This window comes from Dasypus novemcinctus, chromosome 6 (assembly GCF_030445035.2).
Source record: "Dasypus novemcinctus isolate mDasNov1 chromosome 6, mDasNov1.1.hap2, whole genome shotgun sequence".
Lineage (NCBI taxonomy): Eukaryota > Metazoa > Chordata > Mammalia > Cingulata > Dasypodidae > Dasypus > Dasypus novemcinctus.
The window spans coordinates 100,043,318-100,062,807 of record NC_080678.1 but is presented as its reverse complement, the minus strand read 5'-3'; the positions used below and the strand labels follow the sequence as shown (position 1 = coordinate 100,062,807).

Here is a 19,490-nt window from a genome sequence, read left to right as displayed (position 1 = left end):
GCATCTGCTCGGCTGGGCAGGCCAGGCCGGTGGCCGCAGGGTGGCAGGGGGAGGTCAGGGGCCATGGGGGCTGGGAAGGGCCAGGCAGCCTCTGGCTTGGGCAGCCCCGGGCTTCCCTTCCTGGCATGTGGGCCTTGCTGGGTGGTCATGGAAGAATGATAAGTCCTCCTCAGAGCCTGTTCTGAATGGGCAGATCCCAAACTGCAGGGCTGGCTGGGCGCTGCCCTGCTGGGCTTGGGCCCTGGCCCAGGCGCTCAATAATGTCTGTGAAGACATGGAATGGACCAAAGAGAAGCCTCCCAGGGCCCACGGGGCAGCCAGCCCTGCCTTGGGAAAGAGCACGTGGGGCCTGGGGGCACTTGGCAAGTGGAAAAGGCCCTGGCCCAGCAGAGAAGGCCTGGGAGATGGCGGCAGTGGCCCTTAACTCCCAGGCAGGCAGTGTTACACGGCACATGAGCTGCACAGCCACAGAGGACTGGGTTCAAATCCCAGCTCTGCTTCTAGACCCTGCTAAGGACATGGGACAGTTGACAAGACTCTAATCCCCAGTTTCTTCACTCCAAAAATGAGAAGCCTGATACCTGCCTCTGGGGATTTCAGACGATTAACAGCTGCAACACATACAGATGTGCCCAGCATTGTATCTGGTCAGTAAATGTAGCCCCACACACAGAGCTCACAGGGCACATGTGTTCCCATGCACACATGCACACACAGACACACACACCACACATGCATGCACAAACTGTACACATGTACCTGCCCCTGCACACGTGTGCACATACACGGACACACAAGTGCCCACACATGCCATCCGCCTTCTTCTGGGACCCACGGGGCAGGGGTGCCGTGCTCAGAAGGTCTTCCTCACTGGGTGATGTCCCTTCCCCCCTGATCCATGAGCCTTTCCTGTGGTCCAGTCCTCTGGGGGCAGCCGATTCACCACCACTCCCGACACTTCTGCCAATAGTGCCAACAGTGAGCTCCATGGGCCTGGTTTGGTGAGCACATCATGGTCACAGATATTACTTCCCATAACCGGCCATTCGCTGCCATTGGGCAAAGCCTCACACCAAAGCAGGAAAATGTAGACCCCAAATCAGGGTGGGCTGAATGGAGGAGGAGGAGGCCAGGGAGCCAAGTAGCTGTGCAGGCACAGGCAGGTGGGACTTGCCCAGCCGTCCAGGAGGAGCCGACATGAAAATGCAAATGCCCATCTTCTAAGGGGCCCTACTTGTCCTTCTGCCCAAGCCCCATGGAAGGCTGGAGCCACTGCCACTGGATGCCACCCCTGATGGGCTCTGTCCTGGGCAGCGCTCAGTGACAACAGGACTCAGAGGAGCCACAATCTGCCCCTGGGGTTTCCAGCAACCGACCCCGGTTCCATTGCCTGGCACCACTCAACAGAGCCCAGCTCCTGCAGACAAGCTGAAGATGCCCCGCAGGTTCTGTGAGCCTTCTCAAGCCAAGAAGAAACCCCAGAACATTGACTCACCTATCCCTGCAGGGAAGGATTCCCAGAGCCCCGTTCCCTTCTGGGATCACTGGCAAAGAACAAACACAGCAGCTTTACGCTGTGAGAAAAGGACTCCGAGGAGCCACTTTGGGGAACCTGTGCGGCTGAGCGTCTGTCTCGGCCCCACGGAAGCTGGCCAGGCTGAGGCCAGGGCGGCTGGGAGAAGTGGGCTCACGCCAGCAGGGGCAGCTCCCACCTCACAACTCTCAGCTTTTCCATCAGAATTTGGGGGCAAGAATAGTAACTGCTTGCTTGTAAAGAGCTGGGAGCTCAGGGGAGAAAAGGTGTCTGGCAAGTGTGAAATGCTATTCCTGGCACGTTCTGGAGTATGGAATGGAAAATCACCAACAAAAAGGGGGAGCTCAGAGGAATCCATGTGTCAGCTCCTCTGAATAAATGGCCACAGGAAAAAAGGGGCCCCAGGGGTTGGCGGGGGGTGGGAGGAGAGACAGGTGAGTCAGAGGGAAGGTTGCTGCTTCTGAGCTGCTCCCAGCAGAAGGGACCCAGGAGAGAAGCAGATGGGGCTGGGGCTGTGGCAGAGGAGGGGCCTTGACCAGGAGATGACTTCCAGGCCATGTGACATTCCTTAACTGGACCCCACTCTGTGTATTCCCATCAGGGACCCCGCCCAGCTGCATCCATCCCATGAAGAGGACAAACTAGGAACACTTCTAGATGATTAAGAGTTCAGAATGCATATGACTGAAGATCAGCTTCCTAAAAGACTCACAAGAGGACATCCAAGAGGACAAATCAAGCAACGGGATGATACTGAATATAAGAAATAATAGCAGTTGAGTGGGGGGTGGGGGTAGATGGAGGGGGAAGTTTGACCTCAGCAGAAACTCTGGGAATGGGGGCTGAAGACAAGAGGCAGACAGCAGAGAGCTGAATTGAAATCTGTCCGTGGAAGAATAGCACCTGTCGTCAATACCTCTTACACCTGCCGCCAACCAAGAATCCAGAAAACTCTTTCTAGAAAATTATTTAACTCGCTTCCTGGGGAGAACTGGGGCTGATAGTGTGGGCATTGGCATTTCAGGCCCAGTGGTCAATGTTGGGGCACTCCAGACAGATTGCCATTGTGCACCCCAAGGAAATGGTGGCCAGCTGGTAAGCCCAGGTGCCCAGAATCCCCAAGATACAGCTCACTCAGGGGAGAAGCCCCTGGAGAAAGGACACAGAACCAAAACCACTGCTGCAGGGATGCAGGGCTTATCCACAGCAGGCTCCATGCACCAAACACCTGGAAGGACCAATCTGACTATCAAGTAGGAATGTGCTCAGAGAGCCATGTGCAATGGAAAGATGGAGAAAGCAAGGGTAAGACAGATATTCAAGGATGTAGAGATAATTCAGGGGACAAAGAGAACCAAAAATAAAATAAAATGAAAAATAAAAACCAAACAATTCTATTTGGTATTCTCAGAAATCCAATAAAATTGTATATCCATAAAAGAATATTCCCAGAAGAAAAGAAAGAATTCTTTGACATTATGTGAGCCACCATTTCCTGGTCCCAAATAAACCAGAATAAAGATAAAGTTAAAGGAAACTGACATAGGACAAAAAAGCAAGGAGAAGGAATTTCAGATTAAAACGGCCATATTGTATCAATTAGGATGAATGATAAAACACTATACCATATCCTGGTGATGTTTGAAGATGTCATATGCTGAGAAAAACATATAATCAACAGTAAATGAATGAGAAACAGACTGGCATCTCATTAACAAACTTACTGTAAATATGAGAAGTTGACGAAATCAAAATCAAAATGAAAAAGGTTTTAACACATTCTGTGTCCCTAGTTGAGAGAATAAGGATGTCAATCCTGCCCAAATTAACACAAATATCAGATTACTCTGCCTGACTCCTGACAGTGGAGGATTGAGCATATGACCAATTAGATTCCCACAGTGGACTCTGAATCTAGTCCAGGATTGCAAAGAATCAGGGGAAAGTTTATAATTCACCCTAGTTATGGTGGTGATGGTGATGGTGGTTGAGTGATGGTGGTGATGAGATGGTAGTGGTGGAGATGGTGGCTGTGCAGATGATGGTGGTAGTGATGGTGGGAAGTGGTGGAGATGGTTGTTGCAATGCTGATGGGTGATGAAAGTGGTAGTGATGGTGGCGGGTTCTGAAGATGGTAGTAATGGTGGTGAATGATGGTGGGAAGTGGTGATGATGGTGGCAGTGATAGTGGTGGGCAATGATGGTGGCAGGTGATGGTGGGAAGTGGTAGAGATGGTGGTGGAGACAGTGATGGGTGGTGATGGTGGTAGTGATGGGGGCAAGCGATGTTAGGAAGTGGTGATGATGGTCGTGGAGATGGTTTTGGGTGGAGATGGTGGTAGTGATGGTGATTCAGGGTGATGTTGGGAAGTGGTGATGGATGTTGGTGGGAAGCAGTAGAGATAATGGTGGAGATGTTGGTGAGTGGCGATGGTGGTGGTGATGGTGTGGGTGATGGTGGGAAGTAATGGAGTTGGTGGTTGTAAGAGGTGCTGACAATAGTGGAGAAGATGGTGGTGATAATGGTGATAAGGAGGATAAGGGGAGTGGGGATAAAGTTGATGGTGGGTGGGATGGCATCATCCAGTATACAGGGTCTAGTAGAGACAATGGCAGCAGAACCAGAAGAGCCTCTCAGCAGCAAGAGGCCAGGGGCAATCCTCCAGACCACTCCCACTGGGTCAGCCTGGCTGTGTTCTTGACTCTCTGACCTCCCTCTACCCAGGCCTTGCTTTGAGAGTGGTTTTCAAACATCACATCCCTTCACTGAGGCACCAATATCCGTCTGGCTAACTTCAATAAACTAACAAGCACACTGAATTGTACAGGGAGTTTTCTAAACACAAATCAAGGCAGGCTTTAATAGTCAAGGCATGAAACAAGAAATATTACTCTAAAAAAAGACTCACTATTTGAACCTTAAACTTTAAAACAATCTAACAGAAAAAGGGGAAGAGTCAAGTTATTAGAGATACTTCATACAAGAAGTAGGGCAGGCTGATAAACAACAAAAAGATGCTTCACCTTAACTAGTAATCAAGTAAATACAGACTAACACAATGAAATACCATATTTTGCTCTTCACAGGAGTAAAAATGAAAATGATATATGATACCCAACATGTGACCTGAGTGGGAAAAAAGGCTCTTTTACAAAGCAGTGGGGAATATATAAAGGTATAGTTTTTGATAGGAAATTGAATGATACCCCCCAACATTTTAAGTGGAAATTTCTTCTGCTTCAAATATGTTATCTCTTCTAATTTATTTAGTAGAAATACTTACACAAGGGTACAAAGATATTACTAGTTGGGCTATTTATAGCAGCACAGAAACTTTTGACAACACAAATATCCATCAACAGGGGAATGGTTACACAAAATATGGAAAACTCAAGTAGGATTAAAAAGAATGAAATAAATCTTATTTACTGACCTGGAAGACATCTTGGTTAACTGGGTTGTGGGAGGGTGGGGAGCAATTGTAGAACACTATATATGGCATGATTCAATGTATCTTTAAAAATTAAAAGAAATATTATAGTTAGAGGTGGCTATGTGCAAATACTTCTAGAGCCTCTGGGAAACATCATATCACACAACTAGCATGTATTATTTCTGCAATGTCTCAGCCAAAGTAAAAGTCAAAAGGACCTGGAGTGGCCAGAACATCGCTGTAGGACTAAATCTCTGTGGAGTGTTGAGTTGTTGTCAAGTATCACCATGCAGCACGCAGGGGGGGGCAACGAGGCTGGATCAAGCTGGAGTACTGGCCTCCACCCAGACCTTCCTGAGGGGCTGGAGTGGAGGTGGGTGGGAGGAAGGCTGAAGGGGTCCCTGTTTTTAAACTAAAAATGTCCCTTGGAGACTGTATTAGTCAGCCAAAGGGGTGCTGATGCAAATGCCAGAAATTGGATGGTTTTTATAAAGGGTATTTATTTGGGGTAGGAGTCTTACAGATGCCAGGCCATGAAGCATAACTTACTTCCCTTGCCAAAGTCTATTTGGAGCAAGATGGTTTCCGATGTCTGTGAGGGTTCAGGCTTCCTGGCTTCCTACATTCCTGGGGCTTGCTTTACTCTGGCTTCAAGGTTCTTTCCTTCCTGGGGCTGGCTTCTCTTTCCTCAGTGCGCAGACTTCCCAGGTCTCCAGTTTAAGTCTTCAGCATCAAACTCGAAATTCAAAACTCCAACATTAAAAGCCCTATTGACATGATTCACTCAAAGCCCTAATCATAACTCAATTATGTCCAGGTAGAGACCAGATTACAAACATAAGCCAATATTTCTTTTTGGAATTCAATAATATCAAACTGCTACACTCCATTCTCTGAATTCCAAAAAGACATTGCAATAATCAAAAAAACCTTAAATCAGTTACCATGCAAGTACTAAATCATATCACAATCAATTTAAAGAAACTCAGTTTGTGCTGGGACAAAGTCCTGTCTGCTATAGACCTCTGAAACTTACAAAACAATTCATCTACTTCCAATACACAAAGGGACAGACAAAGGACAAACATTTTTATTATAATAAGGTGAAATTGGGAGGGAATGAGTCATAGGTCCTCTACATTTCAGTAAACCTCCAGGGCATCCTCCATTCGATTATTCAATTTTAGTCTGAGAGTCATTCTTAAAATGATGGTTTCTTCTCCTTGGGGCCATGTGGGGATCTACCCTTTCCACTGGCTTGCCCAATGGCCATTTTCTTGGTTCCACCCTCAACAAGCAAATGGGTGTCAACCAAGCTCCAGACTTCTCCCTCCAAGAGTGTTGGGTCATTGCCACATCTTACCCAATTTTTGAGTTAGAGTCTTAACCCCCTAGTACAGTGATGTGAAGATAACATTCCACCTAAACTTTGGCATACAGGCTCAACCCTCTCAGAGCAATGAGTTGACCACTTGGCCTTCCCTAATCTTTGGGGGACAGGTTCACCCCTCTTAGACATGTGGGGTGCTGACCTTAACCATCCTAATCCTTGGGGAATGTGCTCCACCCTCTCCATACCCCAGGACAGCAAAACTCTCCCAGAACATTGGGTGGAATATACACCCTCTTCAACTGCTGGGGTAAACTTACCCTTTCTGTACACATGGGTGGGGTTCCTCTCTTGGCCCAAGGTGATGTCATAATCCCAGATCTCAGCTTCCACGGTTTTCCTCTTGAAGTCATTTCCCCTTAAATTTCTCCTTTCCATGTCCCTTTTATTCCAGGCTGACAGTGGTTTTGTTCATGTGGCTCTCTCGAAAAGTCTGTTGGTTTAGCATGCAGGAAGCAGAGGTCCAAGTCATCAGACAGTAAGACTTTTCACAAGTCTTCCCAAGATAACTGCATCTTCAATCCTGATTTACAAGTTCCAAGTTTAGTTAAGTCCTCCAAGAGGGCACTTTCATCTGGGAGCTTGATTTCCAAAGGCCTGGAATTTCCAGAATCAGTTTCTGTTTTCTTTGAACTCAACAGTTTGGTCCTCAGCATATCTCTTTCATCTAGCATTTTGTTATAAGCTGCAAGTTGAAGCCAAGCCACATTCTCTGGGTTTACTTCAGAAAGTTCTTCAGCTAAATGCCCAGGCTCACCATTTTCAAATTCTGCCTTCCATAAAACACCAGGAGTTAATCTTGCTAAGTTCTCTGCAACTTTAAAACACCTTTCTTTCAGTTTCCAATAATAGTTTCATCATTTACTTCTAAGGCATCATAAAAAGTCTCTTTAACATCCATATTGTTATCAACAATCTCTTCAAAGCACTGTAGATCTTTTTTTCCAAGCATCTCACAATTCCTCCAAAAAATACCCCTTACTCATTTATAAAACCATTCCAGCATTTCGGTAATTGCAAAAGCACTTTCCCACTCCTGGTACCAAATTCTGTATTAATCAGCCAAAGGGGTGCTGGTGCAAAATACTAGGAATTGGTTGGTTCTTATAAAGGGTGTTTATTTGGGGTAAGAACTTACAGATACCAGGCCATAAAGCATAAGTCACTTCCCTCACCAAAGTATTATTTCACTTGTTGGTGCAAGATGGCTGCTGATGTCTCCAAGGGTTCAGTCTTCCTGAGTTCTTCTGGGCTCAGCACCTCTGTTTCTTCCACAAGGTCAGCTGTAGACTCTGAGGCTCTCTAGGCTTTGCCTCTACAAGGTCAGCTGTAGCTATCAGGAAAATAGCTCTGTCTCTCTCCCTGGGGCTCCAGCTTCAGCATCAAACTCAAACATCAAAACTCCAACATTAAAAGCTCTCAACTCTGTCCTTCCCCATCCCTTTTATCTGTGAGTCCCCACCCACCAAGGGGCAGGGACTTAACATCCTAATGACATGGCCCAATCAAAGCCCTAATCATAACTCAGTCATGCCCAGGTACAGACCAGATTACAAACATAATCCAATATTTCTTTTTGGAATTCATCAATAATATCAAACTGCTACAGAGGCTAAGCCAAGCTAATGGGGAAACCTGCTGAAAAGAGGAAAAGTCACCTTGTCTGAGAATTGCCCAGATGCCTTAATTGCCCATCAGAGGAATGAAAGTAATTGGAAGGAAAGCATCCCTCTTCCCCACAATAAACAGTATCATGGACAGATGAAAAAACTGGCGAAAGATGATTTTGTGACCCAGTATCACACACTCTTCCCACCGCACTTCCTGATTGAGTATTTGTGGGTGGCCGGCTGTATTTTGCAGCGTGATGTCTCTTGAATTTATGAAGCCAAAGTAAGTGACAAGCCAGACTAATAAAAATTTTTCAGAGATTCAGCATCGCTTTCCATTTCATTTTATAGCAAGGTTGAAAAGACGCTCATGCTTGTGATGGGACGGAGTCAAACGCAGGGACCAAGCATGGGGCGTTCTTGGGTCGGTGGGTATTTCTTTGAGGGTGGGTCCTGGTCAAGCTAAACAATGTGTCCCCTGCCGGGGAGCATGCCAGGCAAGGTTTGGGAGCCAGGACAGAGCTGGCTAGGCTGGGGAGCTGGGTCGGCTTGCCATTAGGAACCTGGAGTAGCATGTACCTGGTAAAGGTACATGCTCTTAAGAGTGAACAGTCTGCCCCTTACCCCATGTTGGCCACTTTCTTTATTGAAATGCCTACAAAAGGCTGATGGGAAAGCTCCCTGGAAACAGTGTGAGAAAACAGGTCTTGATACAAGATGATTTTGGGTCCAAATCATACTTTCGAGTAACTTCAGGAAAATCTCTTCTCTGAACCTGGTTTTCCTTTCCTATAAAATGGGCCTGATAGCATCTGCCCCATAGGGCTGCTGGGCATATTAAAGTCATCTACTTCAAGCATCTGGCATTATCAATAAAGAGCATTTCTTATTTCCCACCAAGACCCTTCTCAGCAGCTTCTGGGCTGAAGGAGGCACCAAAGCAGGGAGAGCCCTCCCTTGCCTCGGGCGGCTTCCCCAGGTTGGGAGAGCCCGCATCCCTCCATCCTTCAGAGCAGAGCCTGGTGTCCTCCCCCTTGTCCTCCCCCAGTCCCAGGGTCTCACCATCCCTTTTCCTGCTGAGAACTCGACACCCCCTCTTTCCTCACCGTGAGTTCCCCGGGGTGACTGCTGAGAGCCAACGCAGCCAGCCGGAGCTCTACCTTCCGAGCCAGGACCTCACTGGGAGCAATCTAGGGAGGGCTTGAAGGAAAAGCAGCTTCAGAGCCAAGGTGACCCCATCAAATGCACCCCCCAGCCCCCACCCAGGGATTGTCACTCAGGAACCAGCTCAGAGCCCCGTCGCCCGGCCAGCAGGCACAGATGAATCAAAGGCTGTTGGAGCCCTCAGTCACAACCACAGAGCAGGAGCCAGGCTCAGCTCAAAGCCAGGGGCTGTCAGCGTGCCCTTGGCAACCGTGGACACCCAGCCCAGACTGCAGGGCCTCCAGAGCATGGCTTACACGGGCTTCACAATATGCCCCAAGGAAACTTGGAGATTGTCCTTGGAGGTCAACCAGAGGGCACTTTGCATCACCCACAGTAGAAGAAATGTTCTCATCCTGCATTTTAGATGGTGAGAAAACTAGTTCAGTTTTACCTTCTTGGGAATCCATCAACTAATTTATGTAACATCCAAATGTCTATAAAAATATTTGAAAACATTCTTTTATTCTCTTTAAAGAATAATAGAATGGAACACGAACTACTCTTTTTATACTCTATAGCTGAGCTGTCCAATTTGGTAGCCGCCAGTCATGCATGGTTACTGGGTGCTTGAATTGTGACTCATCTGAACTGAGAAATGCTGTGTGTGTAAAATACACCAAAGATTTCAAATACATAGTAGGAAAAAATGTTAAAATTAATGAGTTTTATATTGATTACTGTTGAAACACTCATATTTTCTATTCATTAAATTAAGTAAATTATATTACTGAAATAAATTTGCCCTGTTTTTCTTTTTCTCATGTGGCCATGAGAAAATATAGAATGACACAGTGGGCTCACATTTGTGGCTCATGTTTATTTCCATTGGAAAGTGACAATCTGGAGCTCCAAGCAGTAAGGCGAGCGATGGGTTTTTCAGACAATCTAATCCAACACACCATGACCAAGTTTGGCAAATTGGGCAAATTATTTAACCGCTGGGACCCCCAGTTTTTCCGATAGGAAATGGGGCTACCAATACATTTCCCAATGTTGGGAGGAGGATTGTGTAGATGTGTGTAAGTGGTGTGCCTCGCAGGGGATTGTTCAAAGCAGAACTCAATAAACTATTATTCCCAAAGTCCTGGTTATAGGAAGAACAAACCATGCAGATAACTCTGTCTAATCCACACCAGCTGCAGGGCCAGTGGCTTTGTGAAGATGGAGTTTTAAACAAATACAGCAAGAGGGGACATAAAATAAGCTGGAGAAAGCTCCCAGTGCGACACTGTGTTTGAATAGTTAAAGGTTTGGGAGGGTCCAGTCATTATTTGAGTTCATCTGCTCACGCAGCTTTAGAGCTTGCTCTAAAAGGTGGATTATGGCCTTCAAGTAGAGCACTGAGACAGGTCAGTATTGACACCATGTGTTTTGAACAAACCACAGCTGTGCAGAGCCTGTGCTTGGCCTGCCCTCTCCAATGCATGCACCTCCTGGGAGCCCTGAGGTGAAGCAGGGTCCTTCTCACTGCCCAGGCTGCAGGCATCACTCCACCTGCAGCAGCCCCAGGCACCAGCACAATCACAGATGCACTGGAGATGACCTGTCTCCATCGAGCCGGTCTCATAGATGTAGTTGAGATGACATACGTTAGAGAGAAACAGGATATCCTGTTTTGGAGGGAAGGGCAGTGTCTTGGCTTAGTGGTCTGGACATTAAAGGCCTGGCTTGGGGGGCAGGGGGCAGTTTGTGACTACCAACTGGGTCTAAGACCAAGGTGGGCTGTGGCTCCCCAAATCTCTCAAGGCCAGAGATGAGGTCTGGGGGTACGGAGTGTCCAGAACGTGGAGCTGTCAGCTCCCAGGGGTGGAGGTGAGTCTGAAGACCTGCTTCCTTCTGCACGGCATGTTCTAAGAGTGGGGGGCTTCACAGCCATGCCTTGTCTTAAGGAGGGTAAGCAGAGAGAAGCCAGTTCGTGGGAGAGTGATTGGAGGGTTGGGAGGGCTTGATCTGAAAAGAGAAACCTGGGGAAGTCTTTGAACGTTGGATCCACAGTGTGGGAAGAAAATTCTGACTTCGTTCTGCTTCTAGCTCCATGGGGAAAAAGTCACCCGTGGGTGGACTTTCTGGGAGAGAGGTGATCTTTCCCCTGTAAGGAGGAGGGTGTTTAATTGACCATGCCCTTCCACATTCCTACAAAGATTTAAAGTAAATTAAAGCTGCAGGGTGGCCACCAAGGACCACAAGCTGCTTTATCAGGCTGCAGCCTTTGTGGCCCCAGAGGCATCTGAGTTGTCATGTGTGCTCCAGAGAGGACAACGTCATTAAACAATGACCTCCCACCCTGAGCCTGGAGAGGCAGATGCAGCACCCACGAAGCAGGTGGCCGGGAGGGGCCTCAGGAAATGCCCTTAGCGAAGAATGCTTGGCTGGGCCTTCCCGGGAGGCTCAGAGGCTCTCTTTCTACCTGCTCCCCAGGTACCCTGCCCGGGCCTGTATCGGAATGCAGCACCCTCCTGCAGCCAAAGGGGCCTGTGTGGGAGGTTGGAAAGTTGGTTTTGGAACCTTCTTTGTCCCTGAAAAATGCATCCCCTTTTTATTCAGGTTTCCTTCCCCATCCCTTCTCCAGGCTCCAGTGAGTTCAAGTCCTGGTCCCACTGTGAGGCTGAAATGGGCTCCCAGACCAGCCCCCTCCCCAGTGCCACAGGAGAAAATGCAGAGGAACTCAATGCCAAGAGCAGATGAAGCAATGCCCGGAGTGGACGGAAGAGGGGTAAGGAGGCTAGGAGAAGAGTGTCGGAGGTTCCTGGGAAGTGGTGGGCAGGGAGGACGCCTCCTGCCCACACAGGGGGAGCCAGCCCCTGGTCTGAGTGGTGTTTTTTCCAGCCTTCCCTGCGCCGTGGACTGTCAGGCCCCTGGGAATGGGCTTCTGCTGGGGCAGGCTAGGAGGCACCGTCGGTGCTTTCAGAGGCAGCTGCCTTTGGGGAATGGGAAGAGTGAGTCAGACATGGTCCTTTGAGCCTGGGACCCCCCGGCCTGACACTGAGAAGGAAGGAAGGTGTCTCTGGTTTGTCACCCTGTTTGGGCTAGGCGGTTTCAGCGAGCAAAGCCTGCACACATGTTTGGATGACAGGCTTTTCTGGGGCGGGGGTCCATGCCCTCAGGAGCAGCAGCTTCTGGTGGAATTGTCCAAGGCTAGCAAAACACGTGCCAGCCCGGGGTGCTCTCAAGACCCCTGAAGATGGTGGCTGTCCCACCACCCGACAGGTGAGGAGGGATCGGCAAGGGGAGAGAGGAGGTGGGGTTCCGGGATACCTCCGGTCACACTCGGGCCAGCCTGCCGGGTGTGGGCAAGGGGGCTGGAGCAGACGACCCTGCTGAGAACATGGCAGGGCAACTGCTAAGGTCAGTCTTTCCCATGGGAAATCAAGAACCTAGACATGCCCCTATCCTTGGATGGAATAGTTCCACTTCTGGGAACTGACCCTAAAAAATGGATCCTATGTCTAAAAACAATATTACCCAAAGAAGGTCACTACATACTGTATTTGTAAGAGCTGAATGTTAAACCAAACTGATTAGGCAACAACGGGGAATCGCCGAATTAACCTACCTCATGCCACTAAGCGGAACATGTAGGGAAAAAGTGAAATTATATGGGAATATGTATCTGTTATTCAGTAACAAAAAAATCCTAATGTGCTTTCGTACAACTCTATAAACCACAGTTGTGTAAAAGACCAACACATCCTCAGCAAAATAAAGGAAGGAAAGGTATCCAGTGGGTCGTTAACTTCGTGTGATAGAAATGAAGATCATATTTTCTTTTCGGTATTTTCCAAACTATCCAGAAGCAGAGGATGTGTTGCGTATGTTAAGTTTTGCAAAGTAACTTCAGGTTTCAAAAGAATCAGTAGCCCTCCAGAGCACCCATAAGCAGCCCAGGGGTGGTGACAGAGCATCTCTGCTTGGGGTACTTCTGTGACCATGGGAGTAAGATGTCCTTTGAAGATGTGTCCTCCAGAGACAGTTGCTTGAGCCCCTGGCCCTGGTTCCATGTGCAGCCATGGGCCAGCCCCACCCCTGCCCTCCCCCACACGAGGGCCCGGAAGGCACCCAAGGAACCTGGCTGTCCACCACCAGGAAGCTCAGTCTCCACGAGGCTGCAGGGGAGGATGTTTGTCCTCCCGGGTGGCCCTGGGACCCTTGAAAAAGCCCACGGATGCCCAGACCCCAAGCCCAACCCAGGACCGGCTGACCATGTGTTCTCACTCCTATGTGGTCAGTGTGGAGGAAGCATCCACGGGCAGAAGCAGCAGTGGCTAGAGGGTGGCCAGACACCATCTGCTTCTCCCCTTTGCTTCCTCCTCCTCCTCTCTCAACTCCGTTCTTCTGAGGTCGACGGTCACAGAATGAATGGTTTTCTCACTCTGCCCATAGGTCTGGACCCAGCACAAAGGGATCAAGGTGCCACAAGTCCCGTCACTGGCAGCAGAGAGGCTGAGCTTTGTTGTGCCAGAGGACTGGTGAGATGACTCGTGGGTGGCAGTTGTTTGTCACACGTCTCCGTGTTTCTTCACCAACCCTGTGATTTTCCCATTATCCCCACCCGAGGAGGATGTTTCTGTCTTTCCTTTGGGTGTGCTTCTGAACCCTGCAGAATTTAGCAAAAATAATGTCCCAGGAAGAACATCTATGTCTGATGGGATTAGCAAAGTGGTCAGTTACAAAACCTCCCACTGGGTCAACATGAGGGCTGATACACCAGCTCTAATGTATCCAAAAAAAAGATCATGGGGTGGGGGGTGGGGAGAGTCCTGGGACCCGAGATGGATAGAGCTAAAGAGGCATGCTCAGAGCATGCTGTGTGCTTGGTCCCCTTCCAGCTGGCAAAACTGAGGCTTGGAGGGAGGGGAAGTGCAGGATCAGGGCAGGGGCTAAGACACACCAGGCTATTAGAATACAGATGACCAAAGACCACCCCTCCCATGACACAGTCAGGCAGGAAAACAAACTGGGGACCTGGATGTTTGGAACTTTGTGGATGGCTTTCTGGGTGGCTGATCTTTCCAGAATCCCTGGGCTCTTCAGACCTTAAAGAACTCCTATTGCAGGTGTAACATGGAGCATTTTGGGGACATTGGATTTGTCCTGCATGACATTGTGATGATGGCTACAGACCTCTGTCCATTTTGTCAAAAGCTATAAAAGTGTGCAATGCAAAGTGTAAACTGTAATGTACACTATGGACCATGGTTAGTAGCAGGGCTTCAATATGTGCTCATCGATTGCAACAAGTGCACCACACTAACGAGCAATATTGTTCATGGGGAAAAGTGTGGGGGGAGGAGGAGTGGGGTAGATGGGAATCCCCTATGTTTTCTTTGTAACATTTATGTAATCTAGAGCTTCTTTAAAAATACAAATAAATAAATAAATCACTCCTTTTTCCTGACCTGCAGGCTCTGCGATCACTTGTCAGCCAGGGGTCCACCTGCCCCAACTATCTCTCCCAGTCCATGACATGGAGGAAGAGCTCCTTGTCCCCCCCTCCTGCTCTCCAAGATGCTCAGGGCTATGGATTCCTGCCTGGGAAAATGCCCCCCTTCTGCCTGAATCTCCTGATGGCCCAGAGTTCAGATGGTGGATCTGGAATGGGCCTCCACCTGGGGCAAAGCCTTAGAGACTCACCGAGGGGAAAACCTCATCAGACTCTGCCCTGCTCTGGGCATACAGTGAAGTCATAGCTCTATCAGGGACACAAATAACAAAAATCCCCTGCATTTGTGCTATGAGTCCCAGGTTACACTTCCCTAGGAGCTGGAAAATAGCAGAGGATGAGCTCCTCCCACATGCCTGGAGAGCTGGGAAGAGGGTGATAGCAGAACCGCCATTGTACTACTGAGAACCTGAAGCTCAGAGCAGGTGAGTGGCTCATTTAAACTCACTAGTGAGCATGCGCGTGTGCTGGAGCCAGGAGCCAAACCTGGAGCGTTTCCTTCACATCCCATCCTGCCTCCACCACAATTTGACCACAGTGCTACCTTTTGAGGTAGGTGCCATTATCCCCAGTTTAGGAAGGGGAAAACGGAGACCCGGAGAAATAGTGTATCAACTTAAGTGGTATTTATGTCCACTTAGTCCCCCAAATCCCAGGAAAGGGGCTGAGAGGGATTAAAAACCATAAATCAAATCTATAAAGGGAAAATGGGAAAAAAGAGCAATGGCAGCAGATTAGAGATGTCAACCAAATTTTTGCAAGGTTAGAAAGCTGAAAGTTAAGCTTACAGTTAGGGAGACAAGAAGAAGCATGTAGATTTGTCCCAAAACAACCTTGGAAAGGCTCTGAAATTGGAGGTTCAAGAAACTGCAAAGTCAGGCACAAAGAATGGGGCTAAAAACAGGAAGTCTTATAAAAATTCCAAATAAAGATTTCTCTTCGCCCAGTCTCCCCTCCCAGCATAGCCAGGCGACTTCCCTCCCTGAGCCAGCAGAGCACAACGTGTCCTTATTGAAGAAACTGACGTGGGGCAGCTCTGAAGTCAGGGACATGGTTACTGCTGAAGACTTGGCTGAGGTGCCTTCCTGGAAAAGGGGTAAAGTGAACTTCTACAGATGGGACCTTCGCAGCCCGCACCCTTCCTCACCGGTTCCCTCAGTGCTGGCAGCCACACCCATCCCTCCTCCGCTCCCAGGAGTTGACGACCTGCCCTGGGGAAATGAACATTGAGTGCCCAGTGGCCTGGCCCTCCATCAGCTGACCAGCCCCTGCCCTCACTCCCAACACACCTCATCCTCATTTTCCAACCAGCTTTTGGTTCCTGAGTCCAGGTTTTGATTTTAAGTTTTGCTTTGTCAAGACTTCAGAAAGACAAACTGGAATTAATCAAACTCCTCAATTCAGAGCTCACTCCCACCACTGGTGCCCGCAAGCCCTTCTTTTGTTTTAGTGCGGTCACCCCTCGGGCTGAAGCGTGGTTTGCTTTCCCTGGCGGGGGAGCGGCCGCGGTAGGCCAAGCCGCTGCCCCCATAATAGGGTGGCTGGTCGGACTCACCGCCACCCCTGAAGGGAGCTCGGCATGGGCGCAGAGTGCCCTCGGGTCTCCCCTTCTCGGCAGCCATGCTTCCGTGGCCACCCCTCCTCCCGGATGGCGCCACACGATGCCTTCTTTCTCCCTGCGCAGGCGCAGGGCAGAAAATTCCAGTCTGCCCTTTTCCCCTCCCCCGACAGCAGCAACAGCCAGGCGTGGGCGGAAAAATCCAGCCCGCCCTTTTCCCTTCCCCCGACAGCAGCAACAGCCAGGCGTGGGCGGGAAATTCAAGTCTGCCCTCCACCCCAGCAACAGCAGCCACCAATCCCGAAACCCTGCCCCTTCCCCCAGCAACAGCGACAGCCAATCCCTAACCACCACCCCTCCCCCGCCCAGTACCGCCCACTGACCTTTTGCCGGCAACCAATCAGAACAGGGCGTGGCTTCAACCAATCAGCCTTCCCCAGCCCCTATAAAACTGTTGCCTCTCCCTCAGTAAAGTGGACTTGCGTGTTTACCTTGTCTCCGCGGTAGTTCTTCTGCCGTGCGCCCTCCAGTCCTGAGAGCCCCCGACAAGGGCCTGGCCTCCCTTGTCCCCAGTTCGTCGCCTGCTTCTCCGGGCGACCCCTTCGTCGCCGGCTTCTCCGGGCGACCCCTTCGTTGCCGGCTTCGACAGGCGACCCCGTCAGCCGAACCGCGCAACCCCTGTGAGACCGATCCCTCATCTGCTGCCGGACCGACCCCTCGTCCCAAGTGGGACCAACCCCTCGTCCCAAGCGGGACCGACCCCTCGTCCCAAGCGGGACCGACCCCTCGTCCAGAGCTGGACCGACCCCTCGTCTGCAGCCAGACCCCACCTCTACCGACCGAGCAAGCCGCCGCATTTTAGTTTTTTTAACCCTTATCCTCAAACCACCATCCCATCCCTCCATTCTAGTGTATTTAATATAATTCCGTAAAGAAAATATATGATTGTGCTATATATGTATGAATGTCTAATTTTATATATATAGATTTGAGGTTCAGATTTCATTCTATTTCTTACTCTCTTTCCTCAATTCCAACCTAACTCTTTGTGGTGTACAGTTACGTGGGTTTTGACAAAGGCTTAGAGTCACATACCCACGACCAGTGTCCCATCCAGGACATTCCATCACCCTAAAAATTCCCTTGTGCAGCCCTTTTGCAGCCAAATTCTCTCCCTCTTCCCCAACCCCTGACAACTGATGATGTTTTCTGTTCCTATCATTTTGCCTTTTATAGAAGGCCACATAAATGGAATCATTTTGATGTAGCTTCTTTGGATTAGCAATTTTTAAAAATTCACGATGTTATTACATGAATCAATAGTTTTGTTGTTGTTTTTAAATATCTGAGTTCTATGGATGGGCCAGTTTGTTTATCCTTTTACCTGTTGACTAATATCTTGATTGTTTTATGAATTATAAATAAAGCTCCTATGAACATTCACATACAGGTTTTTCTGTGAACATAAGTTTTCAGTTCACTTGGGTAAATACCTAGGAGTGGAACTTCTGGGTCATATGATAAGTAGATATTTACATTTATAAGAAACAACTGAATTCTTTAACAAAGGGGTTGTGCCATTTTGCATTCCCACCAGCAATGAATGAGAGTTCCTGTTGATCCACATCCTTGTCAACATTTAATATTGTCAATTTTCTAAAATTAAATCTTATAGTGCTATCTTATTGTGGTCTTAGTTTGTATTTTCTTAATGACTAATGATGTGGATCATATTTCCATATGCTTATTCACCATATATGTATCTGCTTTGGTGAAGTGTCTGTTCTGATCTTTCACCCATTTTTAATTGGATTATTTTCTTATTGTGGCATTTAAGAGTTCTTTGTAACTTCTCAGTACAAATTATCTATCAGATATCTTATTTGCAAATATATTTTCCTACTCTGCAACTTGTCTTTTAATTCTCTTAAGCATGTCTTCCAAAGAACAGATGTTTCAAATTCTGATAAAGTCCAATTTATCACCTTGTTCTCTTGGGAACCATGCTTTTGGTGCCATATCTAAGAAATCTTCGCTTAACCCAAAGACACAAATGCTTGCTCTTATTTTTCTTCTAGAAAAAAATTACTAGAAATTTTATACTTTTAGATGTTACATTTAGGTCATTAATTAATGTTTGTACATAGCAAAAGTATGGATCCAAGTTCATTTTTTAGCATATGAATATACAAATGATCCATCAGCGTTCATTCACAAGACTATCCTTTCTCTTTTTGGTTTACCTTTGCACCTTTGTTGGAACTCTTTTGTCCACATATATGTGCACTTATTCCTGGACTCTATTCTAGTCATCCATTTGTCTATTTTGACACCAACAACATACTGCTTTTTCTAAGTCATAAATTCAGGTAGTGTCAGTCCTCCAACATTGTCCTTCATTTTTGAGGCTATTTTGGCTATTCTAGTTCTTTTGCATGTCCAGAAAAATGTTAAAATCAGTCCATGAATTAAAAAAAAAAAAAAATCCAGTTGGGATGTTGATTGGCATCACATCGAATCTGTGTGTCAATCTTGAGAGACTCAAGATCTTAACAACATTGTGCTTTCCGACCCACAAACACAGTGTATCTCTCCATTTCTTTAAATCTTCTTTAATTTCTCTCAGCAATGACTTGCAGTTTTAATGTGCTGGTCTTTCATTTCTTTTGTCAGATTTATCGTCAAGTGTTTCATATTTTTTCAATCTTATGCTAACAAGAATTGGTTTTCTATTTGAATTCCTGTCTGTTTCTTGTTAGTACATTTGATCTTCATTATGCATGAATGCTGTATTTGCCAATTTACCTATTTGCTAAAATTTATTTATGACCCCAAAATCAATACTCACTGCATTTTGGGGGTCATTTGTGGACATGCGAAGACAGGCAAAAAATGTGAGGTACCAATGTCCACATCTCTAGTTGAGTGTAAACAAGACCATCCTCTACCTTCTTCTTTCAGTTGTCATGCTGTAAATAAGTATCCTTTTTGAAGTTTATTTAGTGCCACATTTTTTGCATTTTTATGCTTTTTGTTGGTGATTTTGTCTTTTGAAATGGCCCCTGAGCATGGTGCTGAAGCACTGTCTAGTATTCCAGGTGCAAGAGAGCTGGTGCCTCACAGAGAAAACGTGTGTTAGATGAGGTCTGCTCACGCTCTGAGCAGACGTGCTCACACACGAGTCATAGCGCTGCTGGTCAGGAGCGGGATATTAATGAATCAGCAATGTATGTTAAATAATATGTCTTTAAAAAGGAACACACATAAAATAAGGTCATGGGTTGATGGGTTGCCAAAACCATTGTGACTGGAGCCACC

The 19,490-nt window shown here is 47.7% G+C and overlaps 1 protein-coding gene across 1 annotated transcript in view; it reads left to right on the top strand.

Annotated features, from left to right (window-relative positions):
• The window catches only part of LOC101416769 (growth/differentiation factor 10-like), a 63,282-nt gene that overhangs the window by 92 nt on the left and 43,700 nt on the right, over positions 1 to 19,490 (top strand). The window contains 1 exon segment of the mRNA XM_058299537.1: positions 921 to 978. Within this exon segment, the coding sequence (XP_058155520.1) occupies positions 921 to 978 (58 nt within the window).